This window comes from Sebastes umbrosus, chromosome 1, assembly GCF_015220745.1.
Source record: "Sebastes umbrosus isolate fSebUmb1 chromosome 1, fSebUmb1.pri, whole genome shotgun sequence".
NCBI lineage: Eukaryota > Metazoa > Chordata > Actinopteri > Perciformes > Sebastidae > Sebastes > Sebastes umbrosus.
Genome location: NC_051269.1, coordinates 13,691,260 through 13,717,431, shown reverse-complemented (window position 1 = coordinate 13,717,431; position 26,172 = coordinate 13,691,260). Strand labels below are relative to the sequence as shown.

General features: G+C 40.3%; 1 protein-coding gene across 1 annotated transcript in view; it reads left to right on the top strand.

Moving 5' to 3' along the window:
* kif5ab (kinesin family member 5A, b) overlaps positions 1-24,940 on the top strand; it is a 70,874-nt gene extending 45,934 nt beyond the window's left edge. The window contains exons 16-29 of the mRNA XM_037779372.1: positions 985-1,173; positions 1,727-1,844; positions 4,273-4,337; positions 6,233-6,342; positions 8,593-8,694; positions 9,233-9,293; positions 9,407-9,478; positions 9,654-9,758; positions 12,094-12,310; positions 14,678-14,966; positions 15,451-15,515; positions 17,757-17,784; positions 18,303-18,415; positions 20,979-24,940. Of these exons, the coding sequence (XP_037635300.1) occupies positions 985-1,173; positions 1,727-1,844; positions 4,273-4,337; positions 6,233-6,342; positions 8,593-8,694; positions 9,233-9,293; positions 9,407-9,478; positions 9,654-9,758; positions 12,094-12,310; positions 14,678-14,966; positions 15,451-15,515; positions 17,757-17,784; positions 18,303-18,402 (1,521 nt within the window). The 3' untranslated portion in view covers positions 18,403-18,415; positions 20,979-24,940. The remainder of the gene's footprint in view (positions 1-984; positions 1,174-1,726; positions 1,845-4,272; positions 4,338-6,232; positions 6,343-8,592; positions 8,695-9,232; positions 9,294-9,406; positions 9,479-9,653; positions 9,759-12,093; positions 12,311-14,677; positions 14,967-15,450; positions 15,516-17,756; positions 17,785-18,302; positions 18,416-20,978) is intronic.
* Positions 24,941-26,172: the final 1,232 nt, after the last annotated feature.

The following is a 26,172-nucleotide window of genomic DNA, read 5'->3' as shown; positions in this document are numbered from 1 at the left end:
CCATGAACCCACTGACTCTCTCCTTTATCTAGTCATGCACAGAATATATAGCTATTTATTTTTTTTCTGTGTTGAAACCCATGGACATATAGGCAGAAAACCAAACAATTTAAAATTCTGTAAAACCTTTTTTTTCTTCTTATAAAACATGTCCCACAACTCCTTCCCAACCAAGGTTAATTGTACCCTGGTGGGTACTTGGACAAATTGAGCTCATTGTGGGTGTACGACACATAAAAACGATTGGAATCCACCGTCCTGCAACATTTATAGGTCCACTCACATCCCATAATTATGACATACTGTACTGAATATCCCAACTAATTCTGTAAATCACAATATACAGAGTGCCTGGCTAAGACATGTAGCCTATAAATGAAGGGAAAGAAAGCTCAGCAAAAACAGATCAGGGTTCAAACGTTCACACTGCACAGCAAATGTAAAATTGTTCCAAAGCTTCACTAAAGCTTTATCACACATGCACTGAGTGAAATATTTAAACCCAAGACAGAGTGGAACATTTAAAATGCCTTTTGCATAATTTTATACACGTTTCTCTCTAATTCAACCTGACATGTTTGGCATCTGTGGGAATTTACGAATCTTAACGAGCATTGAGAACAAATATCTGTGTATTTGTGGCTGTGTGTGACCCAGCTGTAGGGCCATGCATTACACATAATTGCCGGTTTATGAATTTCCCCTTGACTATCAAGTTTTCAATATAACACCTGGGGATAGGTAATAGGCCGATCCGCTGATATATCTTAGCTGTTTATTGCAGAGCGTCTGAGTCACGGCGTCTGCTAAATGATGCTATTAACCTTATGGATGTGCATATAAAATGTCAGAAAGAGTCACTAAGTCTCCTCCCTCCCTCTTTAAGGTCCTAGCTGTCTTTAAATCGTCCTCACTCAATCTTAATCAAACGTCTCCACTACACTGTTAACGGTCTTTACTCCTCTCTACCTCATTTGTCTATAGCCCATGGAGATCACCGGTGCGATCGAGGAGGAGTTCACAGTGGCCCGCCTCTACATCAGTAAGATAAAGTCAGAGGTGAAGTCCATGGTGAAGCGCTGCCGCCACCTGGAAACCCTTCAGATGGAGTGTCACCGCAAGATGGAGGAGACGGGCAGAGAGCTGTCCTCGTGTCACCTCCTCGTTTCCCAGGTGACGGACTGATGGAGTAACTAGCTGAAAACATCTGGTGTAGTAAAAATGTTGGTTAATCTGTCAATCCGGCAGAAAAAAATCAGGACAATCTACAATAAGACACCCCCAGCGCAAAATATTAATTATCACCACAAATGAGTGATTGACGTTTGAAGCACATTCGTCTTCAACAGGCTAATTAACATCTCAAATACTTAACGTGGGCCTTTGTTTGATATTAATTACTCTTATGAAGACTAGTGTGCTCGAAATGTCACTCAACACATCAGAAGCTTTTATTGTACAAACTGTCCTGATTCCTGAAGGATTGCATATTTCTTTGTGCTGGTGTGGTTGCTTGAAGCCATCGCCATGTTGTGAGTTTTATGATCTTTGGTATTTAAATTCTGAATTATAATGTAATATAATGAATTATGAAGGGCCATGAATATTCAATGCAGATCATATCCATTTCACAGTGAGTAAAACGTGTATTTTATCTTTGGTGTCAAGGTCCTCTGCTCATCAGTATACTTTCTGCATCTGAGAGACGCTGTGTTCTGACTTTCAGCACGAGGTAAAGATCCGCTCGCTAACGGACTACATGCAGAATGTGGAGATGAAGAAGAGGAAGCTGGAGGACAGCTATGACTCTCTGAGCGAGGAGCTGGCCAAACTCCAAGCTCAAGGTATATTGATGTAATATGTCATTATAGTAAAAAAAACATCCATCATAATTGAAGTACAACAGTAGCTTTCTCAATATATTCATCCAGTCAACAAACAAGACTAAAAGTGTATTGCTATTTTAGACTTTACTTTAGCGCAGTGGTACTTTGAGATAAATGCTAACATAAGCAACATACTCACAATGACAACATGCTGATGTTTAGCAGGTAAATCATGTTCATCATCGTAGTTTAGCATACTAACATTCACTAATTTGCACTAAACAATAACTAGCCTATTAGCTGAGGGTGATGGCCATGCTGTTAGTTTTGCAGGTTTTTGGTCACAAACCAATTGGGACGTAGATTGACGTCCTTAAATAGTCGTCGTCTTTTCAACAAAATTTTTACTGGGTGGGAAAGTGCTGGTCAAATTAAAATTTTGATCTGATGATAGAGCTTGATGAAAAGTGAAAGGGATCAAGATTTATCCTGAGGGGGAACATGAATGTGTGCACCAAATTTCATGGCAATCCATCCAATAGTTGTGGAGACATTTCGCTAGAAACCACGAATGTCAACCTCATGGTGACCAAAGACACAAGGATTCATTAACCCTTTTCACACTGCTACCTCTGCTGCCGGCTCAGCGGCAGGGTAGTCACAGAGCTGAGCTGACGTCTGTGTGAAAGGGATAGCCGGCACGGCGGGACTGCACGCACACACACACTAGACGCCGACACTGTTGTGTTTAACGTCACATCCCTTTTGCTTCCACGATGCTCACGTGCTACCTAAAAACACACACCGGGGTGGCAGTTGCTCGGTCCAGCGTGAAAAAGCAAAGTCGCCGTAACAGCGGATCTTCTTTATCTTTCTTTTACCAAAGTGGTGGACCTGCTGACCGACATTGCCATCCATAGAGCCACATCGCTAGCGTGACTTAAATAGCAACAGTGGCAGTGATGTACTGTATAATCTCAGTGTACTACTCAGAAATCCTTAGAAAAGTTGAAATACACAGTCAGGTTGAGGATTCAGCATGTTTGTTAGAGTATATGAACCGAACTTCTGAGGTGAAATCTAACAACCTAGCCAAATCCAAGGTTCAAGGATCGATATTGAATAAACACGGTCAGTGCAGCACATATAAAATTTACAGGAATTGTATTTGTAATGAAAAACTCTTTGCCCCAGGCTCAGGTTGAGATATTTATTTACGTGATTGAAATAACTAACTACGAACAAAGTGTTTAGCATTTTTTCAGGCAAAGTAGGGAAATATCAATATGGTCAGACAAGCAAAACAACAGATTTATGGTTGATAAATCAGGCAAAATAACTTACAAGGCTCCAGGAGAAAATCTAATCTAAGCTGTCAGCAAAACAGATTTCTGCTCAATAAATCCCCAAACTACTGCAGCTTTAAAGTAGAATATTTATCCGATAGAAGCACACGTTTTTAAGATGGCATTGTGCTAAAGGGATTGAAGCGATAAATAATGATCTCCTAACGTGTGACATTTTTACTCACTGCACAGTGAAGGACAATATGTATATTGAGCTACATAGTAAATCCTGCTTAATTGCTGACTTGAGATGTCAAAGTCAAAAATTAGGTTAATGCTCTGACACAGCGAAAACAAAATCACATCAGGACAAAGTAAAACATAAAACAGACAACAGATGTGTCACTGCGTTTCAGCTCCACCGAACTGGAACTGGGAGGAAGTGCCGCTTAAAACTATTTTATCTGCTTCAATGGGGAGTCTTAGTCTGTGCCAGAGGCCTTTCTGTCCTGTCAAGAAGAAGCAAGGGTAAACACTGACGGACTGGTTCGGCTCCCAAACGTTACACAGCACCAGCACGAATAGATTAATGGTACATTTGAAAATTGCGCGAGGTCCATCTAACTGCAGATACCCCTGGGACAATGACACAATTCACAAATCAGGCCAAAGGCAAGTCATTCTTCCGCAGGAGTCCCACAGAACTGCATTAAATAACCAGTGGATTTAAGGTCAGGTAAATCAATTTAGGCCCTACTCCACACACCCGGGCTAAGCGGTCATTACAGAAGTAGATAAATACAAAGTGCTGCATCTGGTGTTGATCACACAGCCTTGTGTCAGGTAGAGAGCTTTGTAATTTCATCATCAGACACCAGGAACGGCAGTGAGTTAACAACACATCACATCAGCGGGACACAGTAGCTGTCATTTTCAATAATAGATATTATTACGCTGGAGGCATGACTCGGATCACGCTGACCTCGCAGTCAACATGAAGCGGCGGTACTGCTGTGCTGTCAAAGTCGGGTCACTGTCACCTCTATCATCTACATCAGTGTCTTTTATCTGCTTTTTCTCTTCCTCTTCCTTTCTCTCTCTCTCTGTCTTGGTTTCTCTCACTGTCGTTCTCTTACATTTTTGTTTTTTTTGTTTTTCAGAGAGCGTGCTACAGGTGACCAACGGAGAGAATCACTCGTCTGTCCAGGATCCCTGTGATATAAAGGTAACCATGACTACAGCGAGAGCAACTTAGTTTAATGACCTTTTCTCAGACCGCCTCAGCACTCAGCGAACCGCAGGTGTGATGCGTTTGTCTGCCTCCATGAGTGTGCATTCATGTGTGTATGCTGTGTCTGTGCTTGCACATCAGACCAGGAGTATTTTTAGTTTGTGAGCCACGGCTGCAACTAACCGTTATTCTGCATTATGAATTAATCTGTCAACTTTTCTCTAAAGGAATAGTTTGACATTTTGGGAAATATGCTTATTTTCTTTATTCCTGATGGTTAGATGAAAAAATGCACGCCACTTGGACGTCTGTAATGATGAATGTGAAGCTGGAGTCAGCAGCCAGTTAGCTTAGCTTAGCATAAAGACTGGAAACAGCCAACGTGGCTCAGTCCAAAGGAAACAAAATCAAAGTGTACAAATTATAATTTTCTCTTTTACAGGAAGGTTTATGTGTCTGACTATTTATTGGTTGGGACAAGTAACTTCCTGGAGTCTTAATTGGTTGCCTAGCAACAGGTCCCAGCCAAGAAATTGTCCAACAAATGACCAGCTATAAAATGTCATTTGTCATTTTTATCATGATATAAAGTGTTATTTAGTGAACTTCAGACATGCTGGTAGGCAGATTTTGTTATCTTTGGAGAAAACCAGGCTAACACGTTCTACCTGTTTCCAGTCTTGGATAAGCGAACCCAAATGTTGAACTATTCCTTTATATCTAAGCCTGGGATGTTTGAGTAGATCAGCTGCTCAGCAGCTCAATCAAGGAAAGTGCAAACAGGTTTGCCTCATGTCCTCTAAGCAGTTAAGATATAGGAAGATAGGTAGGATGGTACTGCAGTAAATTACATTATATAATGTCTGGTGAGCTCATTGGTATGGATGGGTTCCCATAGATACACTGAGATGTCGGCAGTAACTTAGAGATCTTGCATTAATTGTGTGTTCATTATTCTGTGTGAATTTGGTGATTGCTCAGTTTAGTTCACTCTATACTTGCGTACCTGGGCAGGGGAAAAGGAGTTGGCAACTTGCTGTGAGGCCGCAGCTTTCTTTAGTTTGGTTGTTAATTTAGTTTTATTGAAATTCCAAGGTTTCACTTTTGTCCTTTATTTGAGTAAAATTTTTGTAATTGCCACTTATTTGCACTACTCCTTATTATAAACCTAATTCTTCCACATCCCTTTTTTCAGTGCCAAACCACCTCAGCTGCCCTTTATATGGGTTGGCGGTTCTACAGTGAGCACAATATAATCTGAAATAATAAAGGTGTTAGAAGTATATTTAGTTTGTTGTCAGGGCCCATTTACAGATACGGTAGTGCAGGTTCCAGTTGATGTTGTACTGGTATTGATATTGTACTTTAGTGGTGCAAATTCCCAAACAAATTTGCAAGTAATCAAATTACCAAAAAGCAACTGACACACAGTGAAGCTAAGGTTTTTGAGGCCCCTGGAGGTCTGGGGCTCCGGGGCAGTTGTCCGCTTTGCCCAGCTGATAATCCAGCCTGAAAGTAAACATGTGTCATGTGCAGTTTTTAGCTGCTAAACACGGTTGGCAGTATTTGTTGTTTTTAATTATCTGCTCTTGCTGAATTTGTGCACGTTTGTGAGTTTTTGTCAGTATGTGTGTTTGTGTGAGTGACACATACCAGTTTCATTATCCTTGTCTCACTTCATACTCAGTGGCAGTGTGTGACACAACCTGCTCTGTGTGTGTGTGTTTAATGCCCATGTGGCCCTCTATGTCCACATGTGCACTGGTGTGTGTAATTCTATCCTCTTGTTATTTGGTCATTTAGTTTTCCCTTTGTTCCCACCTCTTGGTACTCGCTCTCTCTCATTATAAATGCATGTCTCTCACCCCCTCTTGTTGCCCATACCTCAGAGGGCTCTGGAGCAGCAGATGGAGTCGCACCGTGAGTCGCACAGCAAACAGCTTGGCCACCTGCGAGACGAGATCAATGAGAAGCAGAAGATCATCGACGACTTAACTGAGTCAGTGCCTCATTGTAATTCTTCACCTTCTCCAACATACTAAATCAGGCTTTATAGAAATACTTAACTTGTACAGGCGTATAAAATGAGAAGTACAGGAGTATTTTGAAGCAGAGGCATCAATCATGTATAAAGAACTATCAAAATATCATGGAAAAGGCCTATTTAACTTTATCTTTGAGACTGGACTATGTGGCGCTGTACAATACAGGTCGTATATGTTTCCAGAAGCAGACAGCTTACCCACTCTGTCAGCAGTCTGTGGGCACAAATCTGAAATTCAATTCTACCCTCATAAGCAGTATAGAAGTGCTAAAACTGTCGATACGTGGTCTCAGTTAGTTGAGTTCCACTCTAAGCTCAGCTCTAACTGCAAGAGGGGCTGAAAACAATATGTGTGGGTGGTTGACGTGAGGAAACTGCAGCGTGGGAGGACTTTAGAGTCAAGCTGCAGCTGAACCACAATGTGAAGAGCCACTGGGCTCCTTGAAAAAAGCCCCTTCAGATGCCTCGTTTTGAAGATGTGCCAGGCGTGACCGTCTGGGAGCAGACTGCAGGGCAGACCCTTTCGAGACTAAAGTACTATTTCCCAGCTGGCCTGGGGAGTGTGTGGTGACACCCAAGGAGCAGCTGCAGAGAATTCCTGAATGAAAAAAGACATTTGGGGCTGCTTTGCTTGTCCTGCTGGCATGGCCTGATTAGGATAAGCAGCTTGTAAATGGATGGATGGAGGGATGTCGGCGGAATAGAAAGCATCTGTAATAGAAGCAGTGTGACCCTTCAGATCCTTGAAGCAGAGCAGGAATAGTAATACTGGGTATACAATAAATGTGCTGATTCAAGGATCAGGAAAGGAGAGCACAATCAAAAATGGTTCAAATTAATAATTCATTTAAAAACGGGATGCCTTTGACCTGATGATTCACTTGGGCCACTCAGGTACCCCTGTGGTCAGCCAAAATGCCTGTCAGGCTAGTACGGCTCGGGTGTGACTTTAAGGGAAAAATACATCCTGGGTCCCGTCCACACCGGAGGCAAAAACAATTCATCGCGCCCCATTGACTTTGTATTACATGAAGGTGCCTCCTTGTCATTTCCATCTGCTAGCAAACAACAGAAAAATGCCTAAAAGCTGCTGTGTGGCGGGATGCACTACCAACAGGGTAAAGAACCCAGAACTAAGATTTTATAAGCTGCCGAATTGAAAAACTGCCTTTAAAGGAGACAAAAGTGGATAGAGCCAATAAGATGTGATGGATCAGCGGGAGGAATGGGAAAACTGTGGGATCCTGACACTCTGTGTGACTACAGTACGTGTGCAGCAAGCATTTTGTCCAAAATAATATCAGTTTTTGGCTAATTATATTTCTCTAAGTTAAGCTAAAGCATTTTGACATTATGCAACTCGTGTTATAGTGGAATATAGATAAATCAGAAAGCTATGCCGTATTGTAGTAGGCCTATATATGTTTGCAAGTGCTTAGCTAACTATATCAGCTTGCTAACTTTATCAACTACTGCACCCCTGGTAGACATAGGGTGCTAAAATAATCCTTTGACATGCTGAAATCTGATGTTTATAGCTAGCTGCAGGCATTTTGTTAGCGTTTCAGCCCTTGGTTGCATATTGTGGAACTGATTGTTTTCCCCTTCAGTGGGTCTAGTTTTCAGATTGTGACGTGTTGCTCTCTAGCTCGATACAAAAACAGTGCATCTTCATCATTTTTTGCTCCTGTCGCTTTGAAAGTCAGGGCACGCCACTGAGCTGAAGCTTTACTCCTCAGACTCAGGAAAGACAATTTATTTTTCTCGTGTGACAGTGAGATGGTTGTCAAGCTAAGTCCAAAACGAAACCCATCACAGTAAAAGCAATCCTCCTATTAAATAACATTTCTCCACCAGTTTAAAAAACCCCTCTAATAAACCTCTCTGATGTCCTGTAATGATTTTTCTTGTGAAATAGTTGAAGGCATAGTAGTAAAAATTTAAGATGGGCATTGAAGTTAAATTAAATAGAAAGATTTAAGGACATGAGTTAATAAAGTTATATTCCAAATGTGCTTTTGTGGAGCTGACTTTCATTTCCTAATTGCTTCCATTGTATTAGAGATTCTATTTAACATTTTGGTATTTCAACAACTTGCTTCTTAGACTTCCTTTAGGAGAGAGAAGCAAGGTACACGTTTTTCCATTAAATTTGTTTGAGCCTATCCACTGAATCCCTAAGTGAGCCATTATTCCCTTTTTCAGTTGTAACCAGATGCAGCAGCTGGAGTTGGAGCAACTGCACTGTGACTTTGAACATCTCAGGAGCCAAGAGCATCACAAGAGCCGGCAGCTTGAGGAACTGACGTGAGTCTCTGCTTTACTGTCCTGGCCAGCTTTCAAACACTTCACCATATGGCGGCCCGAGGGCGAGCTGCCTCTTTTGATTCACGTCTTCCAGTTCTCTCTGTCATTTGTTTTCTCTTTGTCTATTTGTTTTCCTCTCACTCTGCAGCTCTGTCATCCTATTTACAATAAACTGTATATCTCTCCCTGTGGAGTAATACAGTCATACAGTTTATAGCTAAAATGATCTGGAGGTTAACCCTTTTAAATCTCTCTTTGCCTCTTTCTCTCTTGGTATCTTTCTTTCTGTGTAAGCCTCTTTGCATCTCCATTATGGAGTTTTGGGAGAAGGTGGCAGCTGCCTGCTAGTAGACCTCTCTCTTCACTGACCTTTGCAGCGTATTGCATCAGATGGCAGATGGGAAACAGCCCACGAGTGGGGCAGCCGGTCTAGGCTTGTGTTTGTTCTTTATTCATGAATTATTCTGGCAAGAACGCGGTACTCATTAGGGGTAAATAGAAGTTCATTTTGATTTTTTTTTTATCTGTCTATCTATAGATTTCTCCATGAGCGACACGAGCAGTCAAAGAGGGATCTCAAAGGGCTGGAAGAGACTGTTGTAAGTCATTATTTACTGTCACGATTCACTAGGCTCCCTCTGAGACAACTGATCCACTAAATACTCTCTAACTGCTTTAACTCCACTATTTCCTCTCTCCCTTCATACTGAAGGCTCGTGAGCTCTACACCCTGCACAACCTCCGCAAGCTTTTCGTTCAAGACCTCACGGCTCGAGTTAGAAAAGTAAGTCAGACACAACTTAACACAACACACTTAAACTTTAATTCCCTACATATAACAATCTAGAGTATATGTGGCTTCACCTAGACTGTATGCAAATGATTTTTTGGGGAACTACAGTATTTGCAATGGCATTGTTTCCTCAGTGATAAAAGATCTGTGCTTTTTCTGTTGACAGAGTGCACAGATGGAGCAGGATGATAGTGGGGGATATATCACCCAGAAACAGAAGATTTCCTTTCTCGAAAACAACCTGGACCAGCTTACAAAAGTTCACAAGCAGGTAACGATGAGCTGCAGATATAAAACTATAAATTATAGTGAAGGAGACCCAAAATAACATTTTACCCATCCACCATTTCTTTAAAAATTAGGACAAATTATACGGTTTCCCTCAGCCTGGGACTCTGATTATCACTGTGCCGAGCACAGCAGTGAGGCGGAAACATCTTAGCTTGATAGAATATGTGGGGAGGGCAGAAAGAGCGAGCCAAATTAAAATACAGAGCAGCGTGTTTGTCATTGCTCTCCTATGGGCAAAAGTAGCGCTAGCACCATCAATCATCCAACTACTTCACATGAAAGTCTCCTTGAAAACAGAGCAACAGGAGGTGTTAAACCACGCTGGCTTCAGGGAAAAGAAGCCGCACAGCATAAAACACAAATTAAATCATCATGCAGGTGCACACAAACAAGCTCAGTCTTTCTCCTCCTATCTCTAGTTGATGCACACAAACTCTCAAAGGCAACCTTGTGCTAAAAAAGATCAGACATACACACACACACACACACTGCGCATCTTTCTTTAATATTCCTAAATGGACTACAGCGGTGGTGGACAGCGTGTTGATGTGCTAAACGTTGTGCAGAGTGGTACATCTACTCACGCTGGCTGATTGGTGAGAGCTGCACTGCAGCAGAGTGTCAGGCAGAAAACCAATCCTAAAGTGGCTGCTGGGAGACGGCATCCCATCCACCACCTGCTGATACTCTGGGAATGGAAGATGAAAGTCATGGTCATAAATCAGAAGACTCCTAGTGGAAAGTGATAAGACTTCCAAACACAGACAGTGGTCAGTGCACTGGGGCTATGGATGAGTTTCTGTGCCCTTGTACTGCTATAATAATGTCTGCCTGTCTTTCCATCTGCACACACTCACAATAACTGTCTCAATTTTGCTTATAATATCACTTACCTCCTGTGGAAATCCATTTTTGGGTTTTTTTTTCCCTTTAAGATGACTCACCACCCAACAATAAACTTGTACTGCCAAACTTCAGGTGCTTCTTTTGAACTCCTGAATTATTTGCCTTCTTTGCCTGTTAGATAACGTTGCACGTTTGCTAAACCCTCTGATCTTGAACTCTGCAGGATGGGGATTACTTTGCATGATCACGTAGCAGCAGACTCTCTGTGTTTAAGGTGCTCAGTCATTGGTTTTTCACGTTTACATTTCCCCACTGTGAGCAGCAATTTAAAATCAATAAATCTCCATATTCATTTTGCTTCATGAGTATAACCATAAACGAATAAGACCATTATCTAGAAGCAAACACATTGTGTTCTACATTATGTGCCACATGATTGTTTTTTTGTCACATTTCATGGTAATAGTCATTAACACAAATTGCACCTAAAGCATTGCCTACTTTTTCGGAGTGTAGTTAGTTGAAGAACTCAAACTTTGTGGTTGTTTTGTTGGTGAAAATGTAAGTGAAGAAACATGCATTAAGTCTTGTCTCGAAATGTGTATCAGTGCCAATCATATTTTTTTTCTTACTACCAAACGATGCATCACTGAAAATTGTCTTCCTTGTTGCCTGACTGAGATGTTATTAGCACCATTAGTCCCTGATGGTTGAGCTCTGCTCTTTGACGGAGGTGGGCGGTTAACCAGATGTACATTTTTCCAAAACCAACCCAGTAGTGGGCGTCCCTGTTCTACGTAAACCAATGATCTACGTGGCCGTTCCTCCCATGTGCGCCAGGAATCAGTCCCGTCTCGTAGGCTGTTTTTTAGGTTAGCCTGCCTTCAATTTCAGGTAGTTAAGCATTTTTTCTTCAACATAAATGGCAGCATAAGCTGTCTTTTTATAGACAATTTTCTCATCAGGTCACACTTGACACTCTTCTGTTTCACCCCATTGCACCTATTTGGCTCTAACTGACAAAATGTTCCAGTTCATGAGGCATATGCGGCCACTTTGCTATGTCGATTGTTGTATACATACTACCTGTTGTTGTGCTCTTCTTGGCACAAAACGTTGGATCCTTCACATTGCAAAACAGGAAGATGCTTTTCTAGTTGAAGTCTCAAGGTCAAATAAGAAAGAAAAATCACATTCTTATTTTTATTTTTCAAAACAAACAAGAGCGAAACTTCATACACAGGTCTCAAAATGGTACATGGCAATGTTAAAGGGACAAAAAATCTTCATAAATTGTATTCATAAATTCTATTCATAAATTGTTATCCCTGACAGAAAAATAAATTTAATTTGAAGAGAATCTGAGAGGATTTATTACAAGGTCACATACATGTACAGTTAATCCCTGGGCTTACTGTATGTGTTCTTGTGTGTGTGTGTGTGTGTGTGTGTGTGTGTGTGTGTGACAGCTGGTACGTGACAATGCAGATCTTCGCTGTGAGCTTCCAAAACTGGAGAAGCGTCTTCGGTCTACAGCTGAGCGGGTTAAGGCGCTGGAGGGTGCTCTGAAGGAGGCGAAGGAAGGAGCCATGAAGGACCGCCACCGCTACCAGCAGGAGGTGGAGCGTATCAAAGATGTGATGAGGACTCGCCATCCCTTCCGCCGACCCCATGCTGCACAGATAGGTAACACGTGCTCCTCGCTCACAGATTCAGCTGCTTCAGAAGAACTGAACAGCCATCAGCAGTGATCTACGCTCTATATCACATGTGGCTGCCTGTGTCATATCCGTAAAAGCTATATAATCGGATAAAATGGTCTTCTAATCTGTAGGTAGGCAGTGATCCATTGCATTCATCCATTAATATGTGATCTGTAAGGTATTAACATGCAATATTCAAGTGTTACTATTACATTTCTGTTTAGGACGTTAATTTCTTTCTTATAATTCTCGCAACTGTATTTCGTTGTCTCAGTACTTGTACTCTGTGCAGTGACAGTAAAACTGAATCTCATCTAATTCAGTCCACAATCAAATCACACACACACAACTGTTTCCATGTCTACGAGCCCTTCCATTTAAATTTATATAGTCACATTACAGTTTTCTCAATTGCTTAAGTACGTCTTTTAGTACTTCTCAAAACAATAAATGCAGTCGGTACATTTATTTATCCTGCGTTAGCACAACACCTGCAAATAGCCCCAACTCGTATGTCGAAATGAAGTGAATTCATCAGCCAGTGCGTCTCAATGCTCAATGTGTCAATACGAGTCTACTGAAATACTGTTACTTTATTTTATTTTCATGTAAAAGGTCATTTCCTCTGCAGCCAACTGAATGATATGAGCCACAGTATGAATCTTATTGAAACAGTAATGTTAAATGAAAAAAAGTAGAATAAAGATAGATAGATAGATAGATAGATAGACACACCATTAAAACATACACATATACAGTATACAACATTTACAATAGTGCACATGGGCAGGTAGCAGCAGGTTATATAAATAATAAAAGAGAGCACATCTTATAAAATAAGTGTTCCCTGGTGAGGAGTTCAGGGAATAAAAGACTTCTTACATGTTAAAGCCTCTGAACAGCCACACAGCGTGCATAAACTAACTGAGTGACATCTTCCTGCGTCTCCTGTTAGCTTTGTTGAACATGTTAGGGCGGGACAAATTACACCTTTATCATTCTTATTGGTAGATGAAGATTTGTGAGCTAATAATCACCTTCAACCTGAGCAGAGGTCTAATCAGCCAGAATAACTGAAAACACCAGTGTGGTCGATCAGAGGCTTTAAATGTCTCAATATACTGTTAGGATTCATGTAGGTTACTAAAGCAACTATTGTAGAAATCATGTACTGTAAATCCTCTCCACCACTCTACAGCTTAGGCTGCACATGTAAACGCTCTCGTCTATCTGGTCACACCACTTCATCTGCTCCGTATCTGATATTTGCTTTTGCAATTCACTGTGAGAAACATCTTTTGGCCCTCTCATGTCTCTGCTGTGTGATTTCCTCACAGGCAACATCCATTGTTGGATTTGCATCATCATCTGTCATCTCCTTCCTTCCCCCTCACCAGAACACCACATATTTACACACCTCCTCATGCATGAGCGAGATGTGGGACGAGTTTTCTGCACCAGTCTTGTTCCATAATCAGGAAGAATCCGGTTCACCACTGTGCAACACATAAATATGTTTGACAACCGTTAGAAAATAAATTCAGCACCACGTGCTGGTTGCCATAAAATGTGACAATATTTATGACGATACCAAAATACTTGAATAGCTGTGATTGTTGGACTATTTTGCATATAAGGATTTACGCAATGAGCTCCTCTGGGAGAAATACAATTTATTAGAAAAGCAGCATAATCCATTTTAATCACCAAGCTTTACTTCATCTCTGTGTCAATGAAAGATAATTGCACTCATGCGTTTGAATTCTGTGTGAAAGAAATGAGACGCCCATGCTGCTGTGAGAAAATGAGCTATTGATTTGAGTGTTTTTAGAATAATGATTTTCATTTGAGGATTATACTCAAGCAGCTGAGAATAACTGTGATATTGTGTTGTAAATTAAAGTCCAACTGCAATCACATTTCCTCATACCTTTTTGTAGTCAAAAATAATGTAAATGTGTTTTTTTAATGTATTGTTAAGATTTTTTTTTATTTTTAAAAGGAAAGGTTGGATACTGGAACGCCATTCTGTTGAATTAATGGAAAACTATTATGAAACCAAAAAATATATATATATGTAAATTTCTCCCGTTTGGTTTCTAATTTGTTCTCGAAGGATAACACAGGACAAGTGATTTACAGAGCAGATATTTGAGCTATAGCAGAATTTTTTTTTATTTTATTTCAGTTGGACTTTATTATTGTCAGTATTCCAGTCACATTATATTTTGTGCTATAGACGACCGTGTAGCACAATCCCTTGAGGGCAGTATACCGGTAAATATGATGGTTTTGTCTTCTCTGGATGAATGGATCAATCAATAGATCAATTCTGTTTTATCGCTCACAGCCAAGCCTGTGCGTGCTGGCCACTACCCACTGTGCTCTCCCACCAACCCCTTCTTCATCCGAGGCTACAGTGAACACCCCGTTGCCTTCTGCAAAACTGTTTTCCACAACAGCAACAACCAACAAGCAGTTGCTCCTGCTGCTGCTCCTGCTGCTCCTGCTGCTCCTGCTCCTGCAACACCAGAGAGTGAGCCCAGGTTACATGAGGCCAACTCCAACCAGGACAGCCCCACCAAACACCTCGAATCCCAAAACAACGGTTTACAGGACAACGACGCTCAGGAAAACACGTGAGTAATCCCAGTTACATGAGGTTGAATTTGCGATTTAAGATCATGGAGTAGTATACTGCAGGATGTACGCATCCTTGCACAAAATAGTTTGGACTACTAAACTCAAAGTCCACTTACAAAGTTTTTTCCAGAGCTTTCAACGGCAGTACAGTTGTCATGACAACAGTGTGCTAATATGGACTGTGAAATGCAATTGAAGGCTCCAGAAACTAGAAAGTGGATCTTCGAGTTAAGATTAATTTTGACAAACTATGTCCAAGGTCAAAAATACATTTTCATGCTCCGAGCAAAGTTAATATTTTCTTTTACTACGATATCTGTAAATAATCTGTGTTCTGAATTGTAGTACACTGCTTTTAAAAAGCTTAAACATTGCTCAAACTTAACTAAACTCAAAGTTCATATCAATATAGAGATCAAGATTTTGAAACACAAATCCCACAGTTACATTTACATAAACATCTCTTTCTCCTATCTGCAGGCTTCCGGCTGAACCACCGAGCAAAGCAGACAAGAACACCGCAGAGATGCTTGATTCAGAAAATGGTGAGCCCTGTTCAGACGACGCCTGTTAGAATAATGACATCTTGTGTTTTTAGTGGTTTCCATTATGCTAGCATACCAGCCATTATGTGTGAATGATGTTTGATATACTCTTACAGAGTGGTGGCTGTTAAAGCAGGTTACAGTGATTGCTCTGCGGCTATGATAACAATTCATCCTGCTGTTTTCTTTTTTGCTTTCATCTTCTTGTAATGGAATCGTAGTATGCCGTTTTAAAATCTAATTCAGAGCCACTGGTGTTTGATGAGAAGGGTTTCAGTATAGGTCAACTGTCTTTGGATAAAATGTCCATATATTTATGAGATGCAGCCTCATTTTTTAAAAATTCACTAAAGAAATTATCTTAGCTTGTTACAGGATACTGCTGCTGCTACTTGAGGCTTTTCTGCACCTTCGTGTGTGTGTGTGTGTGTGTGTGTGTCTGCCCTCATCAGCAGCAGACTCTGGAGGAGATAGATTAGGCTAGCGGTGTCATTACTCAGCCAGACAGATAGCCAGCCAGACAGGCTGAGTGGCCACCTCAGCCTCTGACCCAGTGATGACAGTTGTAGAGTTGTGTAACAAACACCACGCCTCTTTGATTCTCCAGGAATATCAATAAAAGTCATAAACTGGGTCAGAGCCGATATATCAATCTGCTGCTATAGCGACTGCTTTTTATTAAATATCAGTGACGATCCCTAAAGAATTTAATCAGGCTGGTTTTAGTTTTTGCTTCCAATGCTGCCGTTTCAGAGGGTTTTCAACGCTGCCAACAAGAACATACTGAGAAAACCCCTGATATTTGTCTCCTTTTGGCATAAAAGTACTCACGCTCAATAGTGGCAGCTGCTCAGATGCTATGAGTCGTCTCAAGAGATTTGTAAATATTTGCACTGTTAAGGATGTAATTAGTGTGCAACTGTTTTTAGATTTATTTTGTTCATTTTTATTTCGTTTTCAATATTTTAATTAGTATTTTCCCCCCAAAATGGACATATGGCATTTCTGGAATGAAAATGCCTGTGCGCTGTAATGTATTCTGAAGTCAAACTCGGTGGGAAATTTCCCTCTGGTCCCTCACTGGTAATTTTCACTCTGGGATATGATTCTACTCAGTGCCATGCATTTCAATAAGAGCTTATGGAAAACTGTAAAACTCAAAGCCAAATAGCTCTGCAAGATTCTGTTGAGGTGTAGCCTTGACAGTTCCTGTTAGCATTTTTATTAACTGCCATACCTTTTTTTTTTTTAAAGAGAGATTAAACTGTGCATCCTTATTGTCCAGTCAAGCATGAGGCTCCTTGATGAAATAGTCAACTCATCAATTTGAAGCACACAAATTAAGTAAACCTTCTTCCATGAGCATAAGCATGTCTGGGTGTTGATGTGTTGTGTCGCATAAAAAGCCAATTAAATATTTAGTGAGATTAGTCCCTGTCAGGGGAGTTCAGGGAAAACACAGGCCTCTAAAGATTGTAGTGCTACAGTAGCTGCTAGGAGTAGGAGGACTTTTTGACATAGCACTTTCCATTAAACACCTGGAAAATGAATGCAGATAATCCAGAGAATGTAACTCTGATCCAGCAACTACAAATAGAGCCGTCATAAAGATCCAATATTTCATTTAAGTGCTGTGCTGTGGCACTGTTGGTCTAACTGTAAAGGACACTTGTTATAGGGCTTGTTGTGCTTTTATGCAACAAAGTTCTCTGGGTGGGAGGACTCTCTTTTAAAGCATGTAGCACTTTGTTATTGTTATGCTAATATTACCGTAATAGAGTAAGAGTGTCCTCATAAAAAAGACAGAATTGGTGGTCTGTTCAAACAGTGTAAAATTAATCATGTTTACACATTTCTGACAAGCGAGCTCTGGCAGGCGTGCAAATAAAACCCCCTCCAGAATAACAACAGCACTGGTCATTTGTTCAAACGGCGTGAAATTAATGTTTATGTTTAGAAGCATACGTTCTTATACCACTGAGAAAAGTTGGAAAATGTGCTGCTGCTGTGTCTCTCCGAGCTGACTCGTTCGAAAGATCATTAAATTGCACATATGGGTCGTTTTAAAGTGACAGTGACTTATTGTTTGAGAACCAACACAGAATGCAGCTGCTTGTTCCAAAGCCATCTCCAGTGGCTTTGGGTTGTTTCAATTAAACCCACTTCTTCCCTGATTTACACACCACCGACCCTCTCACCGTGCACCTGCCTGCCTCCTTATGCACCTCTTTCTGTCCACAGGAAACACCACAGATATCAATGACAACAGGTAAGACTGCGGCACCCTCTCTCATTACTGCAAAACACCCGCTGCTTATTTGTGGTCGTCTTACTGCAGGCTTCCATGTTGTCAGTGTCGAGCAGAAACCTCTAAAATGTAACTTGTGCAGGATTTTGTAGAAACTGATTTAATTTTAGGGTGTATTTTGGACGTTCTATGACGGGCTTACAACAGCTTGAAATGTTTACTTTTTATAGGAGATAATCATGGCTGAAGTAGAGCTCGAAATAACTGATTTAATACCTCTAGCATGTTTAAAAATAGTCTGTTACGGGTATTGCATCGCCACATTCACCTTGCACGAACCGATCCCCTCTGTGTTTAAAGACCAATTACTGTAACTAACATCACTGATTTGCTTCCCTCACTGCTGTGTCTCTCTGCTCCCTCGCTGCCCCCTTGTTGCTGTCACCGCTACTGCTGCTGCTGCTGTTCCTGCTGCTGCTGCTGCTGCTGAATCTGGTGACGGTGCTGTGGCCGCCTGTGATTCTGCTGTTTTTGAATAGCATGTGTCTGAATATGACTTCTGTGTCCAGAACTGACGTCTGTGACAATCAGGACCCAGCCAACCTCTACAGCCGGCAGCCGGAGACCTCAGCCAGCTAATAGTCCTGAGCAGGTAAGAAAGAACACCGAAAAGCAGAGCGACTCTTCAATGTGTGTGCTGCAGAACACAGGTCCATGAATCACAGGTCAAAAAGGAGTCATTAAACTTACAAACAGTAACCAAACAAACAATCTCCAAACAAGGGGCTATATTTCTGGGGGTTCTGGTGTAGCCAGCGGGTTTCCAGGCCAAGACTTCCTTTTCCATGCACGGCTCATTGTTTACAGTCTGATTAGCAACTTGAGATGCGAGACCGGAGTTGAGAGACGACGTGTACGACCGGTTTGTTTCACAAGTAGCCGGTTTACAATCTAATTGTAAAACACTATTGGAATGGCTATGTTGGGTTGGGAGCAGCGCTTGTCTTATGAAACATCACTTTGACTTTCGAGGTTATTGGGTCTCGGGCCTCAGGTGCTGTGCCGAGTTAACAGCAGAAACCCGGCCAGCTGCCAGGGCGAAGGGACAGCTTTATTTTCTATGGGGCCTCCCAACACTAAAAATACCTACACTCACTGAGTAGAGACACTTTGCACAAAAATAAACCAATAAAGTAAACCAATAAAAAGCTAAATTATCATCAGACTATAGCCGATGGGTTCCGAGATTACATTTCGGTCAGTGCGTTCTGCCTCTTTCGCTCTCCACATGGGCTGTTTACCTACATTCAACCAAAGCCTGCTCGAACATGATTGGTCAATACTATTCGGACAACAAACGCAAAACCAGAACGCTTCCTGTGACAAAATCTTGTGCCGTTGCCTCCAGATTCTAGACATGTGAATGCAGAATTTGTTTATAGAGATTACCAAACAAACAATCAAAGCTTTATTCCGCTGAATTTATCCATTATAGTTTTGACATAGCATCTGAAAAATCCACCTGATCTGTTCAATAAGTATTAAACACTTTGAAAATAAAGAATAGATGAGGTCTTAGGAGCCCTGAAGCTACATGAGCAGCTTTGTTCTATTTGTACTGAACTTAATGGACTCACATTCATAAATAACCAGATGCTGTGAAAACCTGAAGGCTTTTGAATAGCAAACTTTGTAACTTTGAGTAAAGTTGCACTTCAAACAACAATGCTTTTGATGCTTTTTCCAATTAAAATAGCACACAGTAGGATGCTTTAAAAATGTGCTTTAATACTTGCATATGTACCATTTATTGTCTAAAAAGCTTGCCTCAAATGTCAACAATAAATGTCAGTGATTACATACAAATTCACCTACATGTGTTAGGTAATTTAAATTCATGTGAATGTTAATCCTGAGAACCGTGGGCTTGTTTCGCAAAAGCAATTTACAAGCACTGCTTACACAAGAATGATGGCAACGTCAAATCTCACACATGACTGTGGCTTGCAAATTTCAGATAAATTTGTGAATCCTGCAGGGCTCTCGCATGCTAATAATTGGGTTGCAATTTGTTTTGATTATTCAAACATGTCAAAATGAACAGGAAAGGACATGATCATAATAGTTGCAGCTTGCATGTTGAAATGGGCCCCTGGGAACAAATTAAAACAGCCCTGCTGTTCATCAAACCTGAATAAATGCAGATTGAAACAGGATTTATACATGCAGTAATAAACAGGTTCTTTTCTTATCTATACTTTTTCAGTAGACGTGTATCTTGGGCATATTAAAACACTATTGGAATGGATATGTTGGGTTGGGAGCAGCGCTTGTCTTATGAAACATCACTTTGACTTTCGAGGTTATTGGGTCTCGGCCCTCAGGTGCTGTGCAGAGTTAAAAGCAGAAACCCGGCCAGCTGCCAGGGCGAACCGACAGCTTTATTTTCTGAGGGGCCTCCCACACTAAAAATACCTACACTCACTGAGTAGAGACACTTTGCACAAAAATACCCAACAAACAGCATCTGTCTCGGATCAGCACTCTTTTTTTTTTGCATTGCCTCACAAATCCTATCCGAGGGTTAAAGATTACACAATAGTATAAAAAAAAATATTCCTCTGGGAAAGACCCATGTGAGGAAGGGGAATTAAATTACTGCCACTGGGTTTTTACTTCATCCCACTGCTTTTGCTGTCACAGGCTTCATTCGGTTGCCTTCTTTATGTATTCAAGTTGATATTATTCAACACCACTTGTCACAGGAACAACAGTGAATTCATTTGGAAACTTCAGACCTAATTTGCAGAACTAGTGCTGTGATTTAATTAAAGCCATTTTCTCGAGACTAGAATGTGTAATGTGCCGACACTCTACTTAACACTCAACCTGCAGACTGCTTTATTATAAGTGCTATGTGGTGAAATATAGCTCTATGAGCTGCCATGAAGTTTTCTGCAGAGCAAATTCTGCACAGTGCTGGTGGATTTAATATCCTATGAAGTCTAAATATGGCCCCAGACTGCTCCATGCAGTTCCCAAACACAACCAGCTCTCAGTAAAGACACCAGAAATAAAATGATTGGAGACGTGTTCCTTCTGACAGTGTTACCATGACTCACTGGCTGCTGTCTCGCTCTCCCTGTTTCTCTCAAATGTATCTGACTGTTGCTCTTACTTTCTGTTTCTCTGTTTGTCTCTCTCTCTCTCTCCAGGCAGACGTTTCTTTCTGAGGCCTCCTCTGTAAATCTGCATGCAGCTGATCACTGTCCTCTCAACCTCCCCCTTCCTCTCTCATCCTGCTCACCTGCTGTAAACAGACCTCTATCTCTCCCGTGTCCCCTTTCTCTCCCCTGCTTGCTCCTCTCCGATCCGATCCCTTCTCCTTCCTGTACAATGGTGTGGGATGTATGTGAGATCCATGGCAAGCACTGCATCTCAAATGCCCGACTTGGCAGCTTACACCCATATTGGTGCACACCCTCCCCCATAACGGTGGGGGAGAGACGGTGCAGTGCTTTAGGTAACCACTAGGATGTGCTGTTAGTCTCAGTGAGGGTGTCACAGTGGACATGAAACCAGTACATTTTAACAGTAAGCTTTAACAGTATTATGAAAAGTTAAACCACATGAAAACAGTGAACCTCAAACTGACTTTACTAATATTTACACTTTTGACTGTGCATGTTGATTTTTGATGTCGGTCTTCAGTACATGAACGAGGAAGAGAGAGCAAGTGAGGCAACATTACCGTGAAATGTTTCAGTCTAAAATTACACTGTAAGTCAATGTAAATGGAGAATTCAGTCTTTAAAAGGAATTGCGCTAAAAGGATAAGGCTGGCACTATTCAGTATTTTTGTTATTGCCAACAAATCTCAAGAAAAGACAACAATGTGTTACTGTGCCCGACCTGCCTTTGGCTCTCAGTCTTAAGACAACTGAAGACGTAAATATTTAAAAACAGGCCTTGAATATATTTTTATTTTTTAATAAAGGGTGCAGTAATTTCCTGAAAACAACTAGGCACTAGGCACTACTAAAACAGGAGTAAATAGCGCATTTGTTATGGACTATTTTCAGCTGTGGATTAAAACACATTTGGTGTTTTAGTGGCTTTTTACAGCAGCAGGATGGCGTATGACGGATTGACTCAAAATAAACTGCAGTGCCATCAGGATAATTACAATACTGTATGATAATTTTAGAAACAGTGTCCGTAGTCATAGTAACAATATAGTCCATAGTGTTGCCACGTAGGTAGACCGACACACACTAAACTAAAATACACATACGCACACCTGCCACAGTTGAGACTTGGCCGAGCCTTAATTTAGACAATAGACAATTTCTCACATTTGACCTTTTTTTATTCAAATTAAACAAAGGAAAATTAAGTTTATATATAGTATACAGTCTTTAACTCCTCAAGATTCTTGTATTTTGGTACCCTTTGAGGATATATTTCAAATACTTACATTCCATAATACAAAGCTTTTCTCTTGTTAGATTAAGATAAATAGTCACCCAATTAACCCCTATATCCATATACAGCCTAGCAAGTTTTACTTTTCGTAAAGACCTTTTCAATCTTAAAGTTTCAGATGGCTCTGTTAGTGGCACCTGATGAACCGTAGCGCTAAATGAAGAAGTTGGTTAGAACTTTGTTTCAAAATAAAAAACCTCAGATATCAGTCGCCACAGCATGTCTGACTTTCGGTACACTGTTCTGGTTTTAACTAGTCTGAAAAGCAACTTCGACTGAACCTCGAGTGAAGTCTAAAACACGTGATTTCTGATTGGTGTTAAAAGACTGACTGTGTCGTAGTAGAGAGACTTATAAGCTGTAAATCAACAAAAAAAACTGCCTGTCAGGGATCGTCTGTGAGATATTCAGTCATTGTCATGTCAACCAAAAGCATGACGCAGGGGGAAAAAAAGAAATGTGTAGCAACTATTTTTATACTGCTCGTTTCAAAGAAATATATTTATCATTTTGCTCTATTTTAAATGTTATTTATTTGCTATTTATTCTTAATTTATAGCAGTTGTTGAATGTGAAGCATTTTGCATTAGTTTTGCTGTGTGCTTTGAATGTTTTGGATTTCAGATTTCCAACGTTTTGTCATTGAATGAAAATGCGTGCACGTGTGCAGCAGCTGCCGTTCCAATATCTATTAGTTTAGGAGATGACTAATCCTGCGGATCTTTATGAACCACCTCAGATTGAAACCAAAGCCCTGATTGTAGTGATTCATCTAAACCAGGGGTTACTGTAGGTTATCAGCTGAAACAGCCCTGTCTCATCCCTCTGACACACACTGATCACCTAATCAGCCAATGAGGTGTTTGACCTTTGACCCCAGAATTCAGATATATTACATTTCCTGTTACTTGGGTGCAGTCTAAGTTATCTGAGCAGATAAGTTGATTGACTGTCCACACACACAGTAATGGTCACGCCGCCCTTCAAACTCTCTTATTGACCTCCTGATCAGCCAGTCAGGATGAGAGAGTCAACGCAGTATGGACTGTATACGTATGTGTGTGCGTGTGTGTGTGTGTATTTTGGGAGAGACCAGGAGTTGTATCTCAGCAGAGTCTCTCACTCTTTGACAATCCTTTCAACAAAACAGACCAGTAACGCTTTACATTACAGCCTGCAAACTAAAGTGCAGATATTTTGTAATACTAATGGGGTACTTACCTAGTAGGCATGAGAGAAGAAGTACATGAGAGGGTTACAAATTTGTGTTTTTGGGGCACCTAGAAATAAATTACACTTAAAGTACTTTTTTTTAAATTAACTTGTATTAACAGGGGACCAACAGACTTGGTGTATATGTTGTTTTACAATAACTACAGTATGTCATGAAAAGGAGCTAAACTTCATCTGGCACTTTAAAGGTTCTCTATGTGATATCCACTGCATTAATATAGCAGCAAACAACTGTTTTCTATGTAAAGATATAGAGGAGTAATGTCTACCTGAGCAGAGAATGAAGTTGCTCTCCCTCTGTGTGTGTTGTAATCTGAGCTTCATCCAAAATTACATTACTGTTCTTAAGTATTATATCATCATTTTAAAAAAGCATATAGCTACAGCTGTAAAGCCTGATGTTTTGTTGCCCCACAACATATAATGGCTACCATATCATATACTGTATATGGTAATCATACGGTAATCATAAGTACTCTGTATTTGAATTATTTTTATATAATTTCCCGAAACTCTCTCCTAAACTAAATTGTTTTGTAAATCATAATTTTAAAATAAATGATAACTAATTTCATAGCACTGTAGCCCCGTTCCTCATTTCCCCTCTTAAACATAAAGTTGTTACCCCTTTACACTTTAATATCTTGTCCTCTACTCCTGTACTTCCCTCCCCGGATTTGTCCTGTGTAGTTACCCAGTAAGCATTTTACCGATACCCTGTACATACTAAATTACTACGTTACATAAATTGTGGGCTGTAATCTCAAGCGTTACCGACAGACCCTCTCTTCTATATTTATATTGAGGCTTATCAGAAATGCATGAAGCACTTTATACTATTATTATTTTCTTTATGCTTTCTCTCTTCGTTCCTCTTCACAAGACTTTACACTGAGTATGTAATACTGCGGTAGTTCAGTTCGACTTTCTCCAAAGGCTGAAAAAGGACGTTGAACTTGAGAAACTCTACACTATCATCGTGTGGGAGTTTGCATAACCTAAAGAAACCATGAGATGAATGTGAATGACCTTTTTTGCTGTTGATCAATGCAAACCACACAGAAAACAACTATTCCCCTGACATGTCCTGTGGTTGTACACTGAGCTGTAAATGTGTGGACGAGTGTAGACTTTATTTTCATTCTTAATGTTCTGTTCGTCTGACAGTTAATTGTAACCAAACTGAAAATATTCCGGCAAGGTAAATAATATGTGATCCTGTAGCCTAAATATGCAGAAATATAACTATGACACGAATGGTAGGGTGGTTTGAAAAAAAAGAAAAGAAAAAACAGATGCAAAATGTCTGTGTTCGTTTGTACATGTGTGCGTTGGTGGGTTTGTTTATAGCGTGTGATTTAGTGCATGCAGTACTTTCTTCTGTAGCTGCTGAACAACAGTACTGTTATCTCATGGAAGTCCTTTCAATAAAGATGATCCTGTGTACATATTATCATTATCACACCGTCTTGTTCTTACTGTACCCCACCACTTTAATTATGTGAGATGTTTACCCATTAAGCACTTTAAAAGGGCACATTGAGCAGATGTTGACACCTCTATGTAATAAAAAAAAAAAAAAACTGAAATTACTATTTGCTTAAGAGAAATTAGTGTGTCTGTATTTTCATAAATATATAGACTTAAGATTAACGCTGGCGAGTGGAGCTACAACTATTAAGCGATTAGTTGTCAACTATTAAATTAATTGCCAACTAGTTTGATAATCGATTAATTGGTTTTAGTCATTTTTCAAGAAAAATCTAAATTGTCAGATTCCAGCTTCTTAAATGTGAATATTTTCTGGTTTCTTTACTTCTCTATGGCAATAAAATAAATATATTTGAGTTTGGACAAAACAAGACATTTGAGGATGTCTTCTTGGGCTTTGGGAAACACTGATCTACATTTTTCATTTTCATTTTCTGACATTTTATAGACCAAACAAATAATCAATTAATCTAGAAAATAATCAACAGATTAATCGGCAATGAAAATAATTGTTAGTTGCAGCCCTATTGGGGAGGGGCCAGCTTTTCTTATAAAATTAAGTATGAGCCCCCCTCTCCTACAGTCCCTTACCACAAAAAAGCACAACCAAATGGTTCAATATGTTGTCAATAAATCCAGATATACGAACAGGTTGATAGAGAACAAGGAGAGGCAAAACAGCTGTAACAATATGACGTGTCAGCAACAGGGGAACCACGCCCATTTTCAAAATTAGTACATATTATTCCTATGGTCTAAGACAGTCCAAAAATATTAGTAAACATGAACAACTCTCCCAAATCCAGAAACTAGAGCGCTAAAACTCCAACTTGTGATGTCATAGGGTATAAAGGGTGGAGCTGCTCCATAGACAATGAATGGTGAGAGATGTTCTAGAGAGACGACACTGAGAGCACCCAGGGGATCGTTCTGAGTATATGGGAACATTTTCTGTTTCACAACTAACAACACTACAATACAATAGAGCTCAGTTGGGTATAAAAAAGAAAACAAACATTCTGTGGGTCCATAAAATCAGTCTCCTATTCATTGTCTATGGAACAGATCCACGCTTTATAACCTCAAATATCACAAGTTTGACTTTTAGCTCTCTTGTTTTGGGATTTGGGAGAGAGTGGTTCATGTTTACTGATATTTTTTGGACTGTTTTAGATCATAGGGATAACGTATGAATTTTGA